At 38.2% G+C, this 21,551-nt stretch overlaps 1 protein-coding gene across 1 annotated transcript; it reads right to left on the bottom strand.

Annotated features, from left to right (window-relative positions):
* Positions 1-437: 437 nt before the first annotated feature.
* Positions 438-4,432, bottom strand: LOC148864173 (pentatricopeptide repeat-containing protein At4g01990, mitochondrial-like). The gene is made up of 2 exons (XM_088974797.1): positions 4,011-4,432; positions 438-2,111 (listed from the first exon to the last, which is right to left on the bottom strand). Exons 1-2 carry the CDS (start codon positions 4,272-4,274, stop codon positions 873-875), a joined length of 1,503 nt encoding a protein of 500 aa, XP_088830923.1. The 5' UTR covers positions 4,275-4,432; the 3' UTR covers positions 438-872.
* Positions 4,433-21,551: the final 17,119 nt, after the last annotated feature.

The following is a 21,551-nucleotide window of genomic DNA, read 5'->3' as shown; positions in this document are numbered from 1 at the left end:
AAGACCAACTTAAAAGCTAGTTAATTAAATAGAACGAGTGGATAACTAGATGAGATGAAAGCACCATGCATATGGTTGGGGCCGCAAGGCTTAGTTCAGTTGAGTTCCTCTCATTCTCTACTGTTTTCCTCTGCTTTCTCCACATTACAATGCATTACTTTGTTTTCTCTACATATAGAATGAGAAAAAAAAAAAAAAACAAAGGATTCATGCTTGCCTGTCTGAATTCTACGGACCTTTTCCTCCTACATCTTTGGGATTAGCTGAGGCGGCTGATTTAAGATGGTTTGACTGAAGGATCAGTTCACATCCAAGGAGATAACTCATGAACTTATTAAAAAATACAAATTGATATTTCAGTTCAGCAGCACTAATGAGTTGCACACTACAGGAAGCAAAGTAAAAAAAAAGAAGAAGAAGCAAGAAGAAAGAAAAAAGAAAAAAAAGCCGACTACTACATATAAAATCAATAGAAAACTGTTTCTACAGTTCATTGTTATTAAGAAGACGTGCATGCCCCGCAAAATTTTTTAAGAATAGCAAAACGTCTGACTAGCAAATTCTTATACATAGTTTAAGGATGCAACTTTCACTTTAAAATCATCCCTGTTACATGGGAGATACTCCACTGCCATTGTTAAATGCCTTTCTGCAGATGGCTGAGTTGCCTAACAGAAACTAACACAGTTTACCGTGTCGTGCTATTTCTAATCTTGATCAAAGTACAACCAAACATCAAGTGTAGGTTTGCACAGTGTGTTGGTCCGACTGTAAGACTCTCAAATTCCACCTGTTCCTTGCAGGACTTCATTAATCCTAATGCTCAGACAACCATTTCCATAATACCAGTTACTTAAGCTGGCACCAATTCCCTACTTTGGGCAGACCTTTTCAAGTAACTTATTGATGTCAGAATTCATCTCAATCCCATCAGCTGCCATCCTCTTTCGCATCTCAGGATCTGTTTTGCCAATAGCAATATATGTACGAAGCAGGGAACTATAGGCTTCAGAATTGAGACATCGTAACTTTTTCAAGCTATCACATAACTCCTCTGCACCACCAACATCCTTTTTGCCCTCAAAGTACTTCAGGAACACACTTACCGTTTCTTGGCTTGGCTGCCACTTATTTCGTTCAACTTTTGCTTTAGAAGCAGCAGTTTTCAAATAATCCAAAGCCAAATCCATTTGCTGTTTCATCAAGTGGTAGTTCATGAACATCTCTAGTGTTCTAAAGTTAGGTTTGGCACCCTTTTGCACTGCACTTTCACAAAGCAGCTCAGCTTCTTTGATCATGAATTGACTGAGGTAAGAATCAATAAGGATGTTTGCCAACCTGATGTCATAGGTCAAGCAAACCGATTCCCATTCCTTAAAACACTCCTTTGCAGTATCTCTATAACCCATTGTGCATAAAGCCTTAAGCATGACGAGATAACTAGCATTGGTAACCTTTGGAAAGGCTGATTTCAAAGACTGCCAAACCCGATTGACACCTTCCAAGTTAGACATACGTGCATATAAGCAAATGAGAACATGAAAAGCCTCCCGATCATGAAGGTTGGCCACTTTCTCAAGCTCTTCAAGAGCTGTTTTTGCCTTGTCAAAAAGTCCTGCTTTGACATAAATGGTAGCCAAGTTGGCATGCGTGGCCCAGTCAAATCTTATGCCATTTGTATTCATTTCCTCCACAACCCTCTCAACTCCTTCGATGTTGTGCAAATAGGCATAGCTATTCATCAATAAGTTATAAGTAACAATATCAGGCACTATTTGATTCTTCTTCATTTCTTCTACCAATGGAGCAACCTTCTTAGGATAGCTCATCCTCATGTTCAGGGCCATTAGATTGTTATAGGCTAAAGAAGTAGAAGCAACGCTCAGTTTCTTCATCTTCTCAAAGAGAGACATTGCTTTATCTACCATCTTCTCCTTGCAATAACAATTTAGGAGTGCTCCATAGGTTAGCTTGTTCTTTGCAGACTCCTTGAGACTGTCAAAGTACTTCTCTGCTGAAGCTATCCCCTCAACTTTTGACAGAAGATCTAAACGTATGGCCTGGTCACCATGGGTCAAATCCCTGCCCCTTTTCTCCATCCATTTCAGTAGCTGCATATGAGATGAAAAGAAAATAAGATAAGTACCACCTAAATAACCATTCTTACCGGAAATCAAATAACTTTTAGCTTTGGATTGATCAGAATCATGCTAAATTGTATATTTGTATATTGCAATTTTTCAACTACTTGGCAATTCATCTATAACTCTACATGGTCAAAATACTTGGTGGACACAGAAGTTAAGCTAAAACTTGGCACCATGCTTGGTAAACTACTAGATCATGACATTACTGCAGGGAAAATGATAAAAATAAATAAAAAATAAAACTAGAATGTGTAGTATATACCAATATATGTGACAGCAGACTTCATACAATCTCAATGAGCAATCAACTAAAATAAAATTGAAGCTTTAAGCATATTTACAGTGCATTATTAACATGGGTACTTCACGCGTGTGTGTATAGGAAAAGCCTAGAACCTTATCTTTATCTTTGCTCTTAACAATGGTTTCTAGAAAACATAGCTATTTTTATGTACATTAGCTATTCACTTATAAAGGAAAATGTTATTCTGTATTGTCCAAAAATCCATGGTGTCGAACTCAGAACCCAGCACTTGTCCAGCTTGGACACTTACATCCACTTAGGACAGAGTCCATGCAACATTGTGGTTTGAGCCTGAGAGTGATCACTTAATGTTAAAATAAAATTCTGACAGTTTTCAAGGCGCCAAGGCAAGGCTAGGCGACAACAGGGGGCACCTTGTCACGTAGTTGATTAGGCGGGCACCTAGGCATCACCTAGGCAGTGGATTTTTTAAAGTGAAAATCATATATCCTAAGGTAGTTCCTTAGGTTCAATAGCAACTAGCAACCATATTTCCTTAATAATTATCCATAATTTTCATAAGAGAAGTATAAACTTCATGTTAAGGTATAGAAAATCAACATATTCAAGAGAAGAAAAAGAAGAAATAAAAAAAAAAATCAGAAAATATAGAGGTGAGAAGAAAAATAAATAAATAAAAGAAAAAGGTGGAAGATGAAGAAAATTTTAAGTCCTTCCTTACTTATTGGTTCAGGTTTTTAGGTCTTTGAGGGTTGAAGACAGCATTTAGCAATGTGTGTATTGATTAAACCCTAACGATTAAAATAATAATAAAAAGAAACGTGTATATAAACACACAAAATGAATATTTTAGTTTAGTAATGTTTGCTTTATAATAATAATCTCAAAAAGAAATAAGAATATAAAAGTATTTCATAAGACCATGTACAAATCTTCTTGGCGATTAGACAAGGCAACCCTCCAAGGGCACCTTGTTGCCTAAGATTTATTATCACATTAAGTAATCGACCCTTTTCAACAAACCATCTTTTCTGATGAAAGCTCCTTAAAAGTATATATGTGATATGTTGTACCGAATCTAGAAAAAACAAACTCTGCAAATGTTAGAAGTTCCATTAGAAAGTTGCAAGTAGTTAGTACCAAGAGAGATGCATGGCTAAAAACGTAAATAGCAGGGTATCAGCATATAGGATGGGATACTAATATCCAAATTTAGGTCTTTGATATTGAAAAATGAACAACCATATATGCATTCCTATATGGTTGTTTGTACGTCAACATTTATTTGGTGAAGGCATGAATCATACATTGTGACTTCGTTTTTTGTTTTTGCTTCCATTGCTAAATCGATTCACAAATTCCTAAAAACAGAAAACGTGCTGATTGAATTTAAGTGTCACATATACTAGTATCGACCTGGTACTTATATGGAAGCCATTATTAATCAATCAGGGAAACTTTGAAAAAGAAAATTAACAGAGATTCTGTGTTGACGTTAAAAGTTTAATACCAAGAAGACCCACATATACAGAAACTACGAAGAGTCTCTTGGTATAGAACAAAGTAACAAAGGAAAGGAAGGGACACAAGAGATCAACCTGGAGAGCGTGTTTGTACTTCTTGTACTTGCGGAGCTGATTGACGTAACCGATGATCTCGACCCTCTTAACAGACTTCCCCTCTTTCACCCATTCGTTCAGAGTATCGACCACACTAGCTTCGCTGCCACCCAGAGCGGACAATCGACGGTACAGAGAGCTCTCCTTGTCCTTGCTCGCGGTGACTGTCGCCATTGCCGTTGACAAACCTCTCGACGGAGTTGACGACAAAAACGAGATCGCACGGGTCGCAGTCCTAGCCATTTCTGTACCTTTTCGTCCTCCCTCTCCGGTTCTGATTTGGGTTTCCTGTGATTTAGCTAGGGTTTACTGAGAGACTGAGAGACTGAGAGAGAGGTGAAATACAAGCGGAAAATGGAAATGAGTCTGGCACTCATGCGTCATGACTCATGAGTCGTGATTCAGTTGGACCAACTGTTGCCCAGCCCAAATGCAAGCCCACATTCTAGGCCTAAGGCCAGACAATATGGGCCACAAGGCTGCAAGCATACTTCCTGGCCCAATTTATGTCCAAATAGTCCGAGTTTGATATCGGAATTCGGAAAAAGTCCGGTAATATAGGTGCGCAGCCTTTCACCAATATGAATGGTTTTTGTATTTTTATTTTTAACCCTTAAACACGAACCAGCCCATCTAATTTATCTATGCTTCATTAGAGTTAGAAAGGGGTTAAGAGAGATTTAAATGGAAAGAAGTGATTTAATGGCTTATATTGAAAAAAGATAAAGAAAATATATAGATTAACCGATTAAGTATAGCTGTCTTTTATTTAGTAAAAAAAGGTTATAAATGTAAAATAAAATTAAATATATATATATATATATATATATCAACATTAAAAATAACATAATTTAGTAAAAAAATAAATATATAAATTAACTATGAAAAATATATAGTTGAAAAATATATAAGGAAATTGAATATATATATATATATATATATATATATGATTAATTTAAGTAAATTAACTAAATGGATAATTTTATTTAGGTGAATTATTACCATAAAACATATGATTAGTTTTAAGACAAAAATGAATATAAATATAAAAATTGCTATAAAATAAATAAATTGTATCCTTAATGCACAAAATATTACAAATAATTTTAGTATGCATATATTAACTAATTTAGATAAACGAAATTATAAACATAAATTAAAATTAATATATATAAGGTTCATATTAAAAAGAATATGTATGTAATAAGAAGAAAATATATAAGTTGGCTATAAAATGACGCCTCAAGGCTTACGCCTAGTATCCACCTTTAGCCTTTTAAAACCTCCAATGTATTTTACCATATCAGTGAGAGAAGATTTTCTAGCTCTTCCCATCATCATAGAGATGATGATCCTAACAAATCACTTCTCCAAAATATCCATGTTGATCGCTATTATTCTCATTGTCACATGCATAAGATGTTCATCCCTTTGCTCTTGGAAGCCAATGCAACAAAAAGGTTCAGATTCATAGGAAGCTATAAGTAGCAGCAAAATTGGGGGCAACTAGATTCAAGTACAGAGAAGACCATCTACGGCACCAATGAAAAGTAATTTTGTTGCAAGTTGAAGGGTCCAGAAGAGCCACGTGGCAGGCCAAAAAGTTAATGAACTGAAAGATTGACAAATTATTTGAAGGCCCATAATAATAATGGATATGACATTAAAGAGAGTGGAATGGCACATTCAGTAACAGCCAAGTTGTTTCTCCACCATTCTTCAATCATCTCTCTACGTCCTAATTATAGGAGTCTAACCATTTGGTCACATATGATTTGCTACTTGAGGATAAATAAGGTTGTTACAAAAAATAAACTCCCCAAATCTTCTCATAAGAGACCTTTCGTTCAAACAAACAGAAAAAGAAACACCAAGACCAAGAGAACCACTCTACAAAACCTAAAACTAAAAAAAAATACAGGACCTAAAACTAGACAAGAGAACCACTAACATTAGAAGAGTCATATATAATAACATCAACCAACTATTTAGGTTGGAGACCAAACCTCTCCCGATTTAACACCATTGCCACGAGAGGCCAAACAGGGGGCTATCCTGTTTGAATTTCTTAACAAGAGAGAAAACAGCATCATTGTTGACAATCCACAAAAAGATAATAACCTTGCTGAAATTCATCCTTTCTCTGCAACGACCTTATAAGCTCTTTGATATCAGATTCCAAAATGAAGTGATGAATTCAGATCTTCAGCAATTTTAAGGCCTTCAAGCACAGCAAAGGCTTCAGCTAACAAAGCTGTGCAACATTAGCTTGCACCACACTGAGTAGCAATAAAGGCCAAAAAGCTCTCTAGCCACCTTTCATTTTGTTAACTCTTCGTACCACATTAAAATCCATACTGATGAATCAAAGGCAGCTCTATGAACTTTGAATTTCATGTAACTCTTTTCTTTTTTTTTTTTTTGATATCTTTTGAAGGGCTACACAATGGGGTGTAGCCCATCCCCCAACCCAAGGTACAGGCAGGATTCGATCCCAAGTCTCCGCTACGACCAACAAGAGACCTTACCAACCAGCTGGTTGGCACATTGCAATTTCATCCAGCTCTTCCCACAAGGCCCTTAGTTGGACAGAACCTAAGGCTCTTTTGGTTTGAAAGAAAAGGTAGGGGAAGGTAGGGAAACCTATAAAACCTTGCATAGGTTGCCCTACCTTCTCTTTCAAACCAAACACAGCCTAAATGTATCTCAAAATCAAGAAAAAGAAGGGAAGCAGATGCAGTTGAATTGTTCAAGGACTGTAGAAACTTGATAACAGAAATAACAACAAGAGGAAGGTAAGATAAAGTGAGAATAAGAGAGGCAGTAAGAGCTAGGGTGGTGATTTAGAAATGGAGAAAAAAAATAAACATCTACAAGAAGCAAATAAGAGTAGTTACAGAATTTCCAACTGATTAATATTCAACCAATAAATGAAATATACCTTCTGTGAAAATCACATGGGCAGGTTGGCTAGAAAGGGATCTTGAAGTAGGAGATGTGGAGGCCCCCCAAAAAACCAATGGGGACAAAGCACCAGGGCCAGACGGTTTTAACTTTAACTTCATTAAAATCTGCTGATATTTTTTACAAGAGAATTTTATGCAGATATTCAAGAAGTTCTGGGAATCCAAGAAACTAGATAGGAGGGTGAATGTGATCTTCATTTCTTTAAAACAGAAGAAAAACGGTGCAGTGAACATAACAGAACTCAGGCCAATTAGTTTGTTGAGTAGCCCTTACAAAATATTGGCAAAAGTACTGGCAGGTAAGCTGAGAAAAGTGATTCAGGAGGTGATGGGGGAGACTCAGATGGCCTTTGTAGAAGGTAGACAGATTCTGGATGGGGTGTTGGTGGCTAGTGGATGTATAGATTCTAGGTTAAGAAGCGGAAGACCAGGTTTGGTTTGTAAGCTAGACATAGAAAAGGCTTATGACCATGTTGAATGGGGATTTTTGGAGGAAATGCAAAGGTTGATGGGGTTTGGGGAGGTTTGGAGGGGTTGAATATATGGGTGCATTTTTTCAGCCTCTTTCTCACCGTTAATTAATGGTGTGTCATCAGAATTTTTTCAAACCTCTAGAGGGTTGAGACAAGGGGATCCACTCTCCCCTTTTCCTGTTTGTCATAGTCATGGAGGCACTTAACTTGATCATAAAGAAAGGACTACAGAAGGGATGGATAGAAGGATTCAAAGTTGGAAATGAAGGCCTGTATACCACTCATCTACAATATGCTGATGATACCCTAATATTCCTAGACGCTTCAGGAACCCAAGCCTTGAATCTAAGAGCTATTTTAGCCAATTTTGAGATGCTGACTGGCCTAAAGGTGAACTTAGAGAAGAGTTTTTTTATAGGAATTGGGGACACAAGAGTTGAGGTAGTGACAATGTATGCAGAGGTGCTGGAATGTAAGGTAGGGGAGCTGCCTTTCATGTATCTTGGTTTACCGGTGGGAGCAAGGGCATCATCAAGTAGTATATGGAAGCCTTTATTAGAAAGGGTGGAGAGGTTAGACAGATGGAAAGCCAAGTACCTTTCTTTGGGTGGGAGAATCACACTCATCAAGAGTATTCTCTCAAGCCTACCAACATATTACCTTTCCCTTTTGAAAGTCCCCAAAGAAGTGGCTGCAAAGGTGGAAAAAATTCAGCAGGAATTTCTTTGGGAAGGGGTGGGGGGGGGGGACCAAAAAATTCCACCTGGTTAAGTGGGAAAAGGTTTGTAGAGCAAAGGAAGGGGGAGGCTTAGGGCTGAGGAGGGTAAAGCTATTTAATAAAGCTCTGTTGGGGAAATGGCTGTGGAGGTTTGGGCAAGAGGGAGAAAGGGAGGCATTATGGAGAAGGGTGGTGGTCGGGAAATATGGAGTGATGAGATTCGGGTGGGAATCCAAGGAGGTAAGAAGCTCCTAAGGGGTATGTGTATGGAAGGGAATCATGAGCTTCAATCAAAATTTCAGAACTTTAGTTAAGTTTAAAGTGGGGGAAGGTTTAAGGGTAAGGTTTTGGGAAGACGAGTGCTTGGAGGTGGGAACATTATGTGAGGTGTGTCCTAGACTTTATAAACTGACAGATCAGCAAGTGTCTATTGAGCAGTGCTACGAGTGGAGGGGATAGAAAGTGGTCTGGAATCCAAAGTTTAGGAGACCTTTATTGGACCAAGAAGTGGAAGACTGCAAAGAAGGACAATTTTCAGTTAAATCCTTTTATAAGGCTCTTTTGAGAGATGGTAAGGGTTCAAATCAGATAAAGGGAGTGTGGGGCAATCCTGTTCCCCCAAGAGTAGAGGCTTTTGCATGGTTGGTGGCACATGATGGTATCTTAACTTGCGATCATCTGAAATCCAGAGGCTTGCAGCTTGCAAATTGCAACTATATGTGCTGCCAAGCAGAGGAAACAGTTCTCCACTTATTCTTCTCATGCTGGCAAACTTTATGTGAAAGTTTTTCTCTCATCTGTTTGGAGTGGCTGCTTTTCATCCAGCGACATCAGCAGGGATTTTTTCCTTGTGGCCTAAAATCAGAGTAAGCAAGAAAGCCAAAATCTTATGGAGCTGTATTCCATTTGCAGTGTGTTGGGTCATATGGAAAGAAAGGAACAGAAGGGTATTTGAAGACAAGACAAAAAACATAGAATATCTGGTAGCAGGAGTGGGCAATATGACTTCTGCCTGGGCCCTAAGTCTTCCAGAGTTTGACCAAGTTCACAAGGAAGATCTGTTAGAGAACTTCTGGAATACTTTGGAATTGAATCCATGTAATTTTGATTCCTTTTCAGTGTAATTCTGTTAAGCAGATGGTTTGTCATCTAGACAACCAGTACTTTGAGGTGTACTGCATTTTTTCAATTTAATGAATTTCCTTCTTATTCTTCAAAAAAAATCACATGGGGTCCTTTTTTTGATTGGTAACAGTAAACATTTTATTAATGTTTGATGTTTTGAAATGTGAATACATACTGTTAGAATACACGAATCAGGGGTATTTTGGTCATTCTGGTTTATCTGTTTGAGAGTGAAAGGTCTATTTTATTTATGTTTAAGTTATGTGTCCCATCTTTTATGAGGGACAATATGGTCTTTCTTGTAACTCTATTATTTGAAATAAATACAAGTGGGTCGGCTAGGGAGGACTGATTTTCTTCTTCCTAATCTGGCCGAACTCTTCTTCTCTTCTTCTTCTTCTTCTTTCTTTTCTTCTTTTCTACTTTAACCTAGAATCAAATAGGGTTTTCTTACATGGTATCAGAGCAGTAAATCCTTGCTCTCCTTTCATTCTTCCTTGCTGCTGTCTTCTTCCTCGGTTCGCCGCCAACTATTTCAGCCTTCTTCAAATTTCTGCTAGCCTGAGTGGAAACTCAACAAGGGGCCTGAAAGGAGTTGCCGTTTTGTGGTTTTGGAGGTGAGAATGCCCCCAGTTACCGTGGTGGTGGTCATTGAAGTAGTGTGCTAGACGCCCCCTATTCTGTGATGCAAAGAGGGCTGTTTGTGGACAGGTACGAACAGTGCTGTCTTTTGCCCAAGTAGTGGACTGTGAATGCTGTGTTTTGGTTCAAAATTTTTCCTTGTGGAGGTTTGGAGTGACTAGTATACATATCAATCCTGTTTTTATTTGTTTTTACCTCATATGTGTGCTGAAAGTAGGGCTTTTTTTTACTGCTGAAGTTCACGACAGTAGTGGTGTGGTGGTAGTTGTATTGTGTTGAATGGTGTATCGATGATTTTGAATATTTAAAAGTAAACCCTTGTATCTAGTGTGAGAATAGTTCTGCAGTGTGCAGTACAAGTGTTTGATTTAACGACTAAGTGACTTCAGCCCTTATATTTGGTGGGTGAATGGTTCTGCAGTGTGCAGTACAGATGTTTGATGTAATGACTGAGTGATTTCAGCTTTAGTATTTTATGTGCAATGTGTAACTGAACGGAAAAATCGACATCTCCTTGAAACTACTCGGTCCTTGATGCTCAATATGAATGTCCCAAAGCTTTTTTAGAGTGATGCCGTCCTCACATCCTGTTTTCTGATCAATCGGATGCCCATGTCCATCCTTGGAAGTCAATCCCCCTTCTCGGTGTTGTTTCCCACATTGTCTCCATTTCCTTTCACCCCAAGAGTCTTTGGATGTGTTTGTTTTGTTCAACACTTGGGGCCTGGTTTGGACAAGTTAGATGCATGAACTACTAAGTGTATCTTTCTTGGCTATTCGATGACTCAGAAAGGGTATAAGTGCTATAACCCTAAATTCCATAAGTCATTTGTGTGCCCTGATGTCACCTTCTTTGAATCAGTTCCCTTCTTCTCAGATGATGTGGTTTCTTCTCCTTCCTCCGTGGTTCCTCTTCCCGTCCCTGTTGTGGATCCCTTTCCCGTGGCTCCCATTCCTGCTGCAGATTCCCCTTCCATGCCAGTTACTATTGAGAGGCCTCCCATCACACGTGTATACCCATAGAAGAGCACCGGCTCCTCCTCCAATTCAGCCCTCGTCGACAGATCCTGCCATTGCTTCTTCTCCCTCAGATCTTGATCTTCCTATTGCCACGTGGAAAGGTAAACACACTTGTACTTCTCATCCTATTTCACACTATGTTTCAGTTGCTCACTTGTCTGCTTCTCATCGCAACTTTATATCATTGTTGTCATCTATTTCCATTCCCAAGACTATCCAAAAAGCCCTTACCTCACCAGGGTGGCGACAAGCCATGGAAGAGGAACTCTCTGCTCTACAACACAATCACACATAGGAACTCACTGCTCTTCCTCCTGGTAAGCATGTTGTTGGGTGTAAGTGGGTCTACACAGTGAAGTATCTTCCAGATGGCACTGTGGAACGATTGAAGGCCATGTTAGTGGCCAAAGGCTATTCTCAGTTGTATGGTGTGGACTATATGGAGACATTTTCTCCTGTGGCTAAGATTGGTTCAGTTCGGGTGTTGATTTCATTAGCCGCTATGTATGATTGGCCTCTTGTACAACTTGACATAAAAAATGCTTTCCTACATGGTGATCTCATTGAGGAAGTATATATATGGAGCAACCACCATGATTTGTTGCTCAGGGGGAGGACGGTAAGGTTTGTAGACTCAAAATGGCAATTTATGAACTGAAACAATCTCCGCGTGCTTGGTTTGGCAGGTTCAGTGAAGTGGTGAAAGACTTTGGGATGAAACAGTGTCAGGTAGACCATTCTGTGTTCAGCCATGACTCAAAAGATGGGAAAATCTTGCTAGTGGTGTATGTGGATGATATTGTCATAACTGGGAGTGACAGTAACGGAATCGACAGGTTGAAGAAATTCCTACAAGACCACTTCAATACGAAAGATTTGGGTAAGCTGAAGTACTTCCTGGGAATAGAGGTTGCAAGGTCAAAACATGGAATTAACTTATGTCGGAGAAAATATGTTCTTGACCTACTTGAAGAAATAGGGTTGTTAGGTGCTAAGCCAGCATAGACTCATATGGAACTCAATGCCAAGTTGAGTGTTGATGCAGGTGAAGAGTTTGATGATCCAGGAAGATACAGGAGGTTGGTGGGAAAGTTGAACTACCTGACCATTACCCGACTAGATATATCATTTGTTGTGAGTATGGTGAGTCAGTTTATGCAACATCCTCGGATTCCTCATTGGGAAGCAGTTCTAAGGATTGTTAGGTACCTGAAGGGTGCTCCAGGTCGTGGTTTGCTATATCGGAGTGGAGAGACCCTTGAGATAGTAGGGTACACAGATGCTGATTAAGCTGGTTCTATATCAGACAGGAGATCAACTACAAGGTATTGTACCTTCCTTGGTGGCAATCTTGTAACTTGGAAGAGCAAGAAACAAACAGTGGTGGCAAGGAGTAGTGCAGAAACTAAGTACGGGGCTATGGTTCATACCACATGTTAACTAGTATGGTTGAAGAACTAAGTGGAGGTTGATTGTTCATACCACATGGAGTACAGGGCTACAAGAGATGGGGTTCTCAGTTGATAAACCCATGAAACTATACTGTGATAACCAAGTTGTTGTTCACATCTCTTCCAACCCAGTCTTCCATGAGAGAACTAAGCATATTGAGGTTGATTGTCACTTCGTAAGAGAGAAAGTGATAAGTGGAGTGATAACCACATCTCATGTGAGCTCAGGAAATCGGTGGGCAGATCTCTTTACAAAGGGATTGTCTCGGGGGCAGAGTACACAAATCAGGAGTATTTTGTGACAAGCTAGGACTATATGACATATACTCTCCAACTTGAGGGGGAGTGTTAGAATACACAAATCAGGAGTATTTTGGTCATTCTGGTTTATCTGTTTAAGAGTGAAAGGTCTATTTTATTTATGTTTAAGTTATGTGTCACATCTTTTATGAGGGACAATATGGTCTTTCGTGTAACTCTATTATTTGAAATAAATACAAGTGGGTCGGCTAGGGAGGGCTGATTTTCTTCTTCCTAACCTGGCCGAACTCTTTTTCTCTTCTCTTCTTCTTCTTCTTCTTCTTTCTTTTCTTCTTTTCTTCTTTTCTACTTTAACCTAGAATCAAATAGGGTTTTCTTACACATACAAATGATTGGGCTTTCTAGAATAGGTTGTACTCTGGTCCTTGGTTCACTCAATAAATTATTCAATTTAGATTTACAGATGCAACATTTTGGACCCATTAGGTTCATATGAATTTCTGAAAATCTAATTGCACGCCCATTGCGATAGCTAAATGACAACCCATCTAGACCAACAGAAAAGTATGGACTTGATTTTCTTTTTCTTGGACTTTTTTTATAGTAAAGGAGGAAGGGGTGGTGAAGTTTATAAACATGTATGGACGTTTTACACAAAGATCAATGAAGTTTATTGAGTTTTCCAGAACTTTATACTAATTATGGTGAGTGATTCCCATACCTTAGAGTGATTCTAGGTACTCCATGAATGATTTTGGGTATTCTCTCTTCTTTCTCTCTATTTTCTTACTTGTCCCTTTAAGAAGCATTACAGCCATCAACAGCCAAAAAGTTCTGATCAAGGAGGATCATTCAACATTCTCAAAGGGCTAGAATTCAATTGGTCCTACATCAGTTGGATTTGCTTCAATATGCAGATTACACTCTATTTTTGCCGATGCATCCTTTAGAGCATATGGAGAGCATTAGGATGATGGTCATATGGTTGGAAGTAGCCTATCGACTAGGAGTAAACATTCATAAAAGTTAAATAATGGCAGTGGGAGATGGAACTAATATTGAGCAGCTAGCAGACTTTATTGGATGCAAAATAGGTAAACTACCTTCAAAATCTCTAGGGATGCCACTAGGGAAGATGTGTCTAAGAAGATTTGGGAGCCAGTGGTAGAGAAAATTGAAAAGAAATTAGCTTCATGGAAGTTAAGGTATCCATCCAAATGAGGGAAACTGACACTAATCAAATGTGTGCTGACTTCTCTTCTAACCTACTTACTCTCTTTTTCCCATTCTGATAAGCACAGCTAAGATAATTGAAAAGACGACGAGGGACTTTGTGTGGTAAGGGTGTAAGGAAAGGTTTAAGCAGGCTCTGCCTTCCGTCATTTCACCGTTTTCAAGGGGCTTTGTAGAACGAAGGAAGATTGTGGATCAAATCCTAATTGCAAATGAATGTATTGTTGAGAAAAGAAAAGGTAGAGTGAAGGGGTTGGTTTGCAAACTGGATATAAAAAAGGCCTATGATTTAGTTGATTGGAATTTTTTGTTAGAAGTTCAAGAGAAACTGAGCTTTGGAGTTAAATGGAGGTCCAGGATGAAAGGGTGTGTTAGCTCAATCCATTATTCAATTCAACTAAATGGGGTAGCAAAAGATTTCTTTCCGGCTAAGAGAGGAATTAGATAAGGACACCCTTTATCCCCTTTTTATACACCCTAGTGGCAGAAGTGTTGAGTGGTATGATTGTGGCTGCAGATGCACAAGGTCTCATTAGAGGGTGGAGAATTGGTAGGAATCAAGTTGTGGTTTCACAACTTCAGATTGTGGATGATACAATTTGTTTTGAGGTCATTGATAGGAGATAGTGAGAAATTTAAAGGTATTGATTGACAACTTCTTGGGCTTGTAAGGCTTAAGGGTAAATTGGAGTAGAAGTGGAATTGTTGGGATTAACCTGGATGGGGGGGAACTTTCAAGTTTTGTAGAGGTGCTGGGTTGTGAGGTGAGAAGCTGGCCTGTAATCTACCTAGGACTACCTTTGGGGGAACCCGAGATCTAATGGTTTTTGGAAGCCGGTTTTAGAGAGGTTTGCTAAAAAATTAGCTTTATGGAAAAGAAACCATACCGCCCTGGGAGGAAGAATAACCCTGATTAGAGCCACCCTAGCAAACCTACCCATTTATTTCCTATCCACTTTCCATGTGCCAACAAGGATTGCAAGACAGATAGAGAAATACATGAGGGATTTCTTGTGGGAACCAAGAGATGAAAATAAGGATCACTTGGTTAAGTGGGAACAGGTATGTAAGCCAAAGGAACTAGGAGTCTAGGTTAGGAAACATCACTCTCAAAAATATTGCTCTCTTGGGTAAATGGCTTTGGAGGTTCCCCTTTGAAAGAGACAAGCTGTGGCACAAAGTTATAGCAAGCATTCATGGTGTGGAAGGTAATGGTTGGGATGCTAAACTCAACCCTCATTCAATTTCAGCATCCCCCCCCCCCAGAAAGCAATTCATGAGGTATACCCTTTATTCCTTACTTCTACATGTTTTGATTTGGGAAGGGGTGACAATTCTATTTTCTGAAGACCTTTGGATAGGGGATTATCCTTCAAAAGACCAGTTCCCTGACCTTTTTGCCCTCTCTAACCATAAAAGTGCACTTGTGTCCTCTTTGGGCACCCCCTCTCGATCAGGCATCAACTAGGAATTGGATTTTAGAAGAGGCCTAAGGGAGAGTGAGTGTTCTTTTCTTATTAACCTTCTTAATATCTTGGAGACTTCGTTTTTGGACCCTTTCTTGGAAGACTCTAGAATCTGGGTTCCCTCACCTGATGGATTCTTTACTTGTTCATCTTTTTTCAAGTTCTTAACCTTTCATGCTTCACATGGGACTTCGTGGTGAAAGAAGTGTGTTCTCTCCTCATATGTGCTTTTTGTGTAGGAAAAGTGGAGAAACCCTAGCCCACTTATTAATCTCCTGCTCCTTTGTTCGACATACCTGAGAGTTTTTCTGTGATCTTTTCGGCTGTAGTTGGATCCCTCCCCAAGAGGTGGCAGACATATTCAAGCCTAACTTCCTATGGCAATCAAAGAAAAGAAAAAGGTTGATGTGGGAAGTTACTAAGGCTGCAACCATTTGAGTGGTTTGGGTGGTTTGGGAGGAGAGGAACAACAGAAATTTTAATGGCAAAAGTAGGGCCATGGAGGAGGTGAGACAATAAAAGTGAAAGTAGCATTCTGGATTAAAACTTTGGATTGCTTTCAGAGTGACTTTCACTTTCATAGTGACTGATATTCTAAGGGCTTGGAAGGAGATAGCACTTTCTTCGAGAAACAAAGACGGAATAGAAATGGAATGGAAACCTCCACAAGGCAGTAAAGTAAAGCTGAATTTTGATGGAAGTTCTTTCAATAACCCCAGCATGGCTGGTATTGGTGGGACAATAAGAAATTCGGAGAGCAGGTTGTTGGTGCTTTACTCTGGACCAATCGGTGTGGCTAATTCCATAAAAGCTGAATTGTTGGCTTTACTACAAGGTCTCAAGTTAGCTAAGCAAATGGCTTCAGTCAATTGGAGGTGGAAGGGGACTCAAAAGAAATCACTTCTTAGGCAAGAGGAAACAGAAATATTCCTTGGATCCTCAAGAATGCTTATAGGAAAGTAGAAAGGACTGCCATAGATCTGGGTGCTGAATTCAAAGAGGACAAAAGAAGTGCAAATGGGTTAGCTAACTCTCTTGCCAAACAAAGGGTAGAAAGGGAGCAATTGTTCTGGGTAACTTTGTAATGATTTTGGGACTGATATCATGGTCATCAAATCAAAATTGTACTGTTTTTTCACATATTATTAATATAATCAAAGTTTTACTGATAAAAAAAAACAAAAGGTTTAAATTCCACTTAGCTAAATGGAACAAGGTATGCATCTCAAGGAAAGGCAAGGGGATAAGGGGTGAGATTGTGAGAATAATCACAAAACAGTATTATGTCATTTGCAAACTGTGCAAGTGTGTAAGTACCATTTATTGATAAAAAAAAAGTGTGTAAGTACCACCTCCTCCCTCCCCACTCAACACCCTCTTATTGAATGATCCAAATCAAATCAGCCTTGGTAATCATTCTGCTAAGAACCTCAGTCATTAAAGTGAACAGAAGAGGGGAAAGGGGGTCACCCTGTCTCAACCCTCTCTTGGCGGGGAAAAAAAAACTCTAGCAGACCCATTTAATATAATTGAATATTGCACTGATCTCATTGCCCCAATCTATTTCCTTTCTCAGCAAGCCCCTAGCTCTTTCAGAATCCCATGTCAGGGACCATTTCTTCCACCCCAAGGATTTTTATTATCCAGAAGCCATGTCACATAGATGCAGCAAAGGCACAACATGGACAAAGTGTCTGGCATGAAATCAAAACTAAAAAAATATGCTAGCTGTAGAAACTGCACCCATTTTGTAATGTGCATTCAAAGAAGAAGCAGATTGTATCATTGAACAATGGGCAGGCTAACACCTGAACCAATACCTCCCACCTCTGATGGTGAACTGCAACTCTTGGTAACAAGCCACAGACATGATATTAAATTTCATAAATGAAGCTTAAGAAATGTATTTTTTGGTAATAAATAAAAAGAAAATTTTGCTAATAAAAGAAAGAAGTACATCAGCTAGAGCGATGAACGATCACCACACACATCCTCAAGAAAAACATCCAAAAAAACAAAAACTAGTTTCTTAACTCCAATTCAAATAGAGACCACAATCCAATGCCAACATCTTCCTTTGAAACTCCTTCAAATTCTGGAAGTATGAGAATCCAATCCTTTTTCCTTCAAATTCTGAAGAAATTTATCATTTATTTTATGTTCCGAATTTCAATTTTCTAAGGGTATGCAAGGTGGTCCAGACAGCACTTCAAGCACTTTAAATGGAACACAAGATCTGCTAATTCTATTGCAGATAATCTCACCAGGGGAGGACTGTTGAGGACTGCTTTTGTGCTAGGCTGCTAATATTTCGGGATGATATCTGTTCTAGCATTGTGCATCTCAGAATGGGTATTGGTCACTACTGCTTCAGTAATAGGCTTGAGGTTGAAATATTCCATTATTCCTTTGCCTTTTGGTGCTTTTTTTTATCAGAAACACAAAGATTAATTCATTAAATTAGAAAAAGAGAGATACAACAAGAAGTTGTGAAAAGAAACAACAAGCCCAAAGGAGCTAAACCATCCCAAGTATTACAAATAAACCCAAAACATAGTTTCTCTGTGAATCCCTTGCTTAGCTAAACCGTCAGTCATACTGTTCGCAGATCTCCTAACCCAATTTATTTGGATCATCATATCTTTAGATAGTCATTTGAAGGGCCTGAACTCATTCCTTAATTGCCAAGTTACCCCTTCCCTTTTTCAGTTCAGCCAACCCAAAACTGTTTCCGAGCCACCTTCAAATGACCAACCTCTCAATCCCCATTTCTTTAGCTTTCTCTACCCCATAAACTGCTGTTAATAGTTCTGATCTGACCACATCACCTTGCCAAATTGAGCCAGAATACAAGGCCAAAATGTTTCCTCACTCATCCCTAATTACCCCTCCAATGCCCGAGGGGCCAGGATTGCCCATACAGCTATCATCAAAATTCAATTTCTTCCACCCAACACTTGGAAATGACCAATCCTCGTAAACTTTTTGTCTTTTGGAAAATGAAACAGCAATCATTTCCCACAAGCTGAAGAAAACTTCAACCTTAAAGTCTGTAAAGAGTTTCAAAGTTTTAGCCCAATGTGCCACCCTTAGAAACATAACCTCTATCACAGCTTCCTTACTCTTTTCTTTGTCTTTTGGTGCTTCCCATGTTGTGCTCATGTTTTTGGCTGCTTTAATCCTTTTCTCGTCCTCATTTCAATCTTTAATAAAGTTAATTTATTGATTAAAAAGTAATCCTCACAAAAATAAAAATAGAAAATAGTAGATATGGTTCTTGGATTCACAGGCATAAAGTGAGAGAAACACTAGAGCTGGCTGGAGAGTTGCAGGCAACATTCACATGGACCTAACAATCAGCCAATAGTCTAGCCAATGCACTAGTTGCGCACAGGATCAATAGAAGAGTGTATTGTGGGGTCATCCCCTATGATGGTTATATGTAATTGAATGGTTGTGAATGGGTTAGGAAGCTAGGGCTAGTAAAAAGGGAGTGATTAGCAATTAGCATATGTTGTAATAACATTCTGGTCACCAATCAAATAATGCTCACAAAAATAAATAAAAATGACATACATAACATATATATATATATTTTTTAAATCAAAATAACACAAATACCTTATTGGTGAAGAGAAAGATGACAACAGCAATGTCAAATGGTGAGATAGCCAGTCAGCCCTCCTTAGCTTTGGTCTCCTTTTCTTCCTCAGAAGCACAGCAGGCACCACTGTGAGAACTACTCTACCAACTTCATTATTCTACTCCCTAGTCTAATAAACCAGGAAACACCATTAGTAAAAACCCGCAATGGCATGCACTTGGAAACCATAACCAACTTAGTTCTCTAAAGAGAAAGGCAATTGGATAAAGCTTGTTAGTCCAACTGTAGTCTCACTCATAAGCAACAGCTAGATGCCAAGGGTGTGATTGCCACTGAGAAATGAACTAAAACTCTAAAAAGAGTGTTCAGTAACAACCTCTTTACACAGGTAATGGCACTTAACTGATTTGAAATTTGAAAGTTCAAGTTATGACTTATGAAAGAAGACAAATGTAATTTGCATCAAGCTATAATTGTATGAGGGGCCATTTGATAAGTGGCTGAATTGTTTTCTCTTTTAGTGGATAAACTAACAAAATAATTAAACAATAGAATATTTGAGAGAATGGTAGTCAACCCAACTTCAGCTTCAGCTATTAAAGAGCTCAATACCTCCGATAATAACTTATTCACCAAATGACAAATCAACAAGTCATTTACTTCAGTTTTTTAGCCGATTCAGCTGCTAAATGGCCGTCTGGTTTTAGGAACTAAGGCCATATGGTTTTCACTTCTCACAGTTCTCAAAAGTAATATAAAACAGGGCAATTCCAACTTGCAAGTTGTGTTCAATCTGAAGGAGGCATCATCATCATGAATCCCGTTTTTCCAATCCATTCTATTTAAAGCCATATCAACTGTTAAATTATTAGTGGTTAAATCATTTTTAACTAATTCTACCCATGTCCTTTTTGGTCTTCTAGCCCCTTCAACTCGTAATCAGATGGTCAAAACCATTATAACAGGTCAAGCTGCAACCTTCTCATAATACATTTAGTGACAAAAAGCGAGGGCAACTTTCAGTCATTTTAAAACTTGAAGTTAAAAAATAAAGGGGGGGGGGGGGGAGGGGGATGTCAAAAACTCACCATGATTTTTCAGCATCTCTCTTAAACTCACCACAACTTTTCAAAATGTCTAAAACTCACCATGTCACTAACTTGACGTTAAAGAGACTAACAGCTGTTAATATATTACCATTTTAACCTTCATAGAAAAATATAAAAAATATACATATATTTTAATATTTACATATGAAAAAAAGGAAAAAGTTCAAAAAATATTTTCAAATATAAAATACATAAAACACAGAAATTGGAAAAAATATAAAAAATATAGAAATTGCACACAAAGTAAAAAATTATTTTCAAATTATAGAAACTATAGAAATTGAAAAACAAAATAAGAAAATAAAAATTGAAGAAAAAACACCAAAAATTATAGAAAAGCACAGAAGTTGCAAATAAATAAACAAATACAGAAAATTTATAGATTGTAGAAAATAGAAAAATGTAAAAAACCATAAATTATAAAAAACAGTAGAAATTATAATAAAACACTAAAATGTAAAAAAAAATAAAAATGAAAAAGACTCTTTTCCTCTAACTTACCATTCAAGGGTGATTTGGTCATAAAAATTGTTATTTATGCTGACATGGACACCTCTGTTAAGAAACATTAACGGTGTACTAACGGAAGGTGAGTTTTGGAAAATAAAAGCTTACTGACATGGTGAGTTTTAGACGTTTTGAAAAGTTGTGGTGAGTTTAAGAGAAATGCTGAAAACTCATGGTGAGTTTTAAACAATTTCCCAAAAAAAAAACCATACTTCAAAACATAAGAATTAGCAACATTAAAATATACAAAGAAAAGGCCTTCTAGTCTATAATGCAAACTCTAGACGTCCACCCTTTTCCAAATAAACCTCATTTAGATACCTATGGATTGAATCTTAAGAATGAAAGAATACAAATCTTAACATACAGGCAAATCTCCAAAATATTAATTATCCGTTCTCAAGGACCTTAACTTGCCGCCAAATAAAATTGCAAAACAGTACACCATTAAGGAATGCAATTGGAATGCAATTGGCTATGCTTTATGCCTTTGATCACGAGAAAGATCTTAAAGCCTTGAAGAACTGCTCTTTTGCCTTTTTATAATCCAATTTGCAAAAAGACCAACAAGGCATGATTTTCAGAAGATTCCTTTCTATATCAGAACTAAACCATCAGGGATCTTTCCCTTGTTAGATCTAGTACATTCAATCGAAAAAAGAAAAATGAAAAGAAAACACCTGATTGGTGCTGCTCTTGTTTTTCAGATCAGCCCTGGCCGGTGCTGTTCTTGGGCATAGAAGTTCTATTGCAGTCTGTTCCAGAGTCAGGATGAATATTTCAAAGATGAACTCCTGCACAGCTTCAACAAGCACATGACAAGATGATAAAAGTGATAATAGCAGACAGGGATTACCCCCATTGCAGCCAACTAAAACCGGTCTTATTTTTTTAGTGAAATATAGATAGGAAAGTAACACCAACAAATTAGCAAAAATGGATGAA

The sequence above is a fragment of the Nelumbo lutea genome, chromosome 3 (genome assembly GCF_056320005.1).
Source record: "Nelumbo lutea isolate HS-2025 chromosome 3, American lotus-T2T, whole genome shotgun sequence".
NCBI lineage: Eukaryota > Viridiplantae > Streptophyta > Magnoliopsida > Proteales > Nelumbonaceae > Nelumbo > Nelumbo lutea.
The sequence above is the reverse complement of the archived record's forward strand: the minus strand, read 5'-3'. Positions and strand labels throughout refer to the sequence as shown.

What these genes read in the sequence shown, in the direction of transcription:
- LOC148864173 (XM_088974797.1), bottom strand. Translation starts at nt 4,274, where the DNA reads ATGGCTAGGACTGCGACCCGTGCGATCTCGTTTTTGTCGTCAACTCCG. An exon ending in AGTACAAACACGCTCTCCAG is followed by an intron (nt 2,112 to 4,010) that starts GTTGATCTCTTG and finishes TCTCATATGCAG; the next exon opens with CTACTGAAATGGATGGAGAA.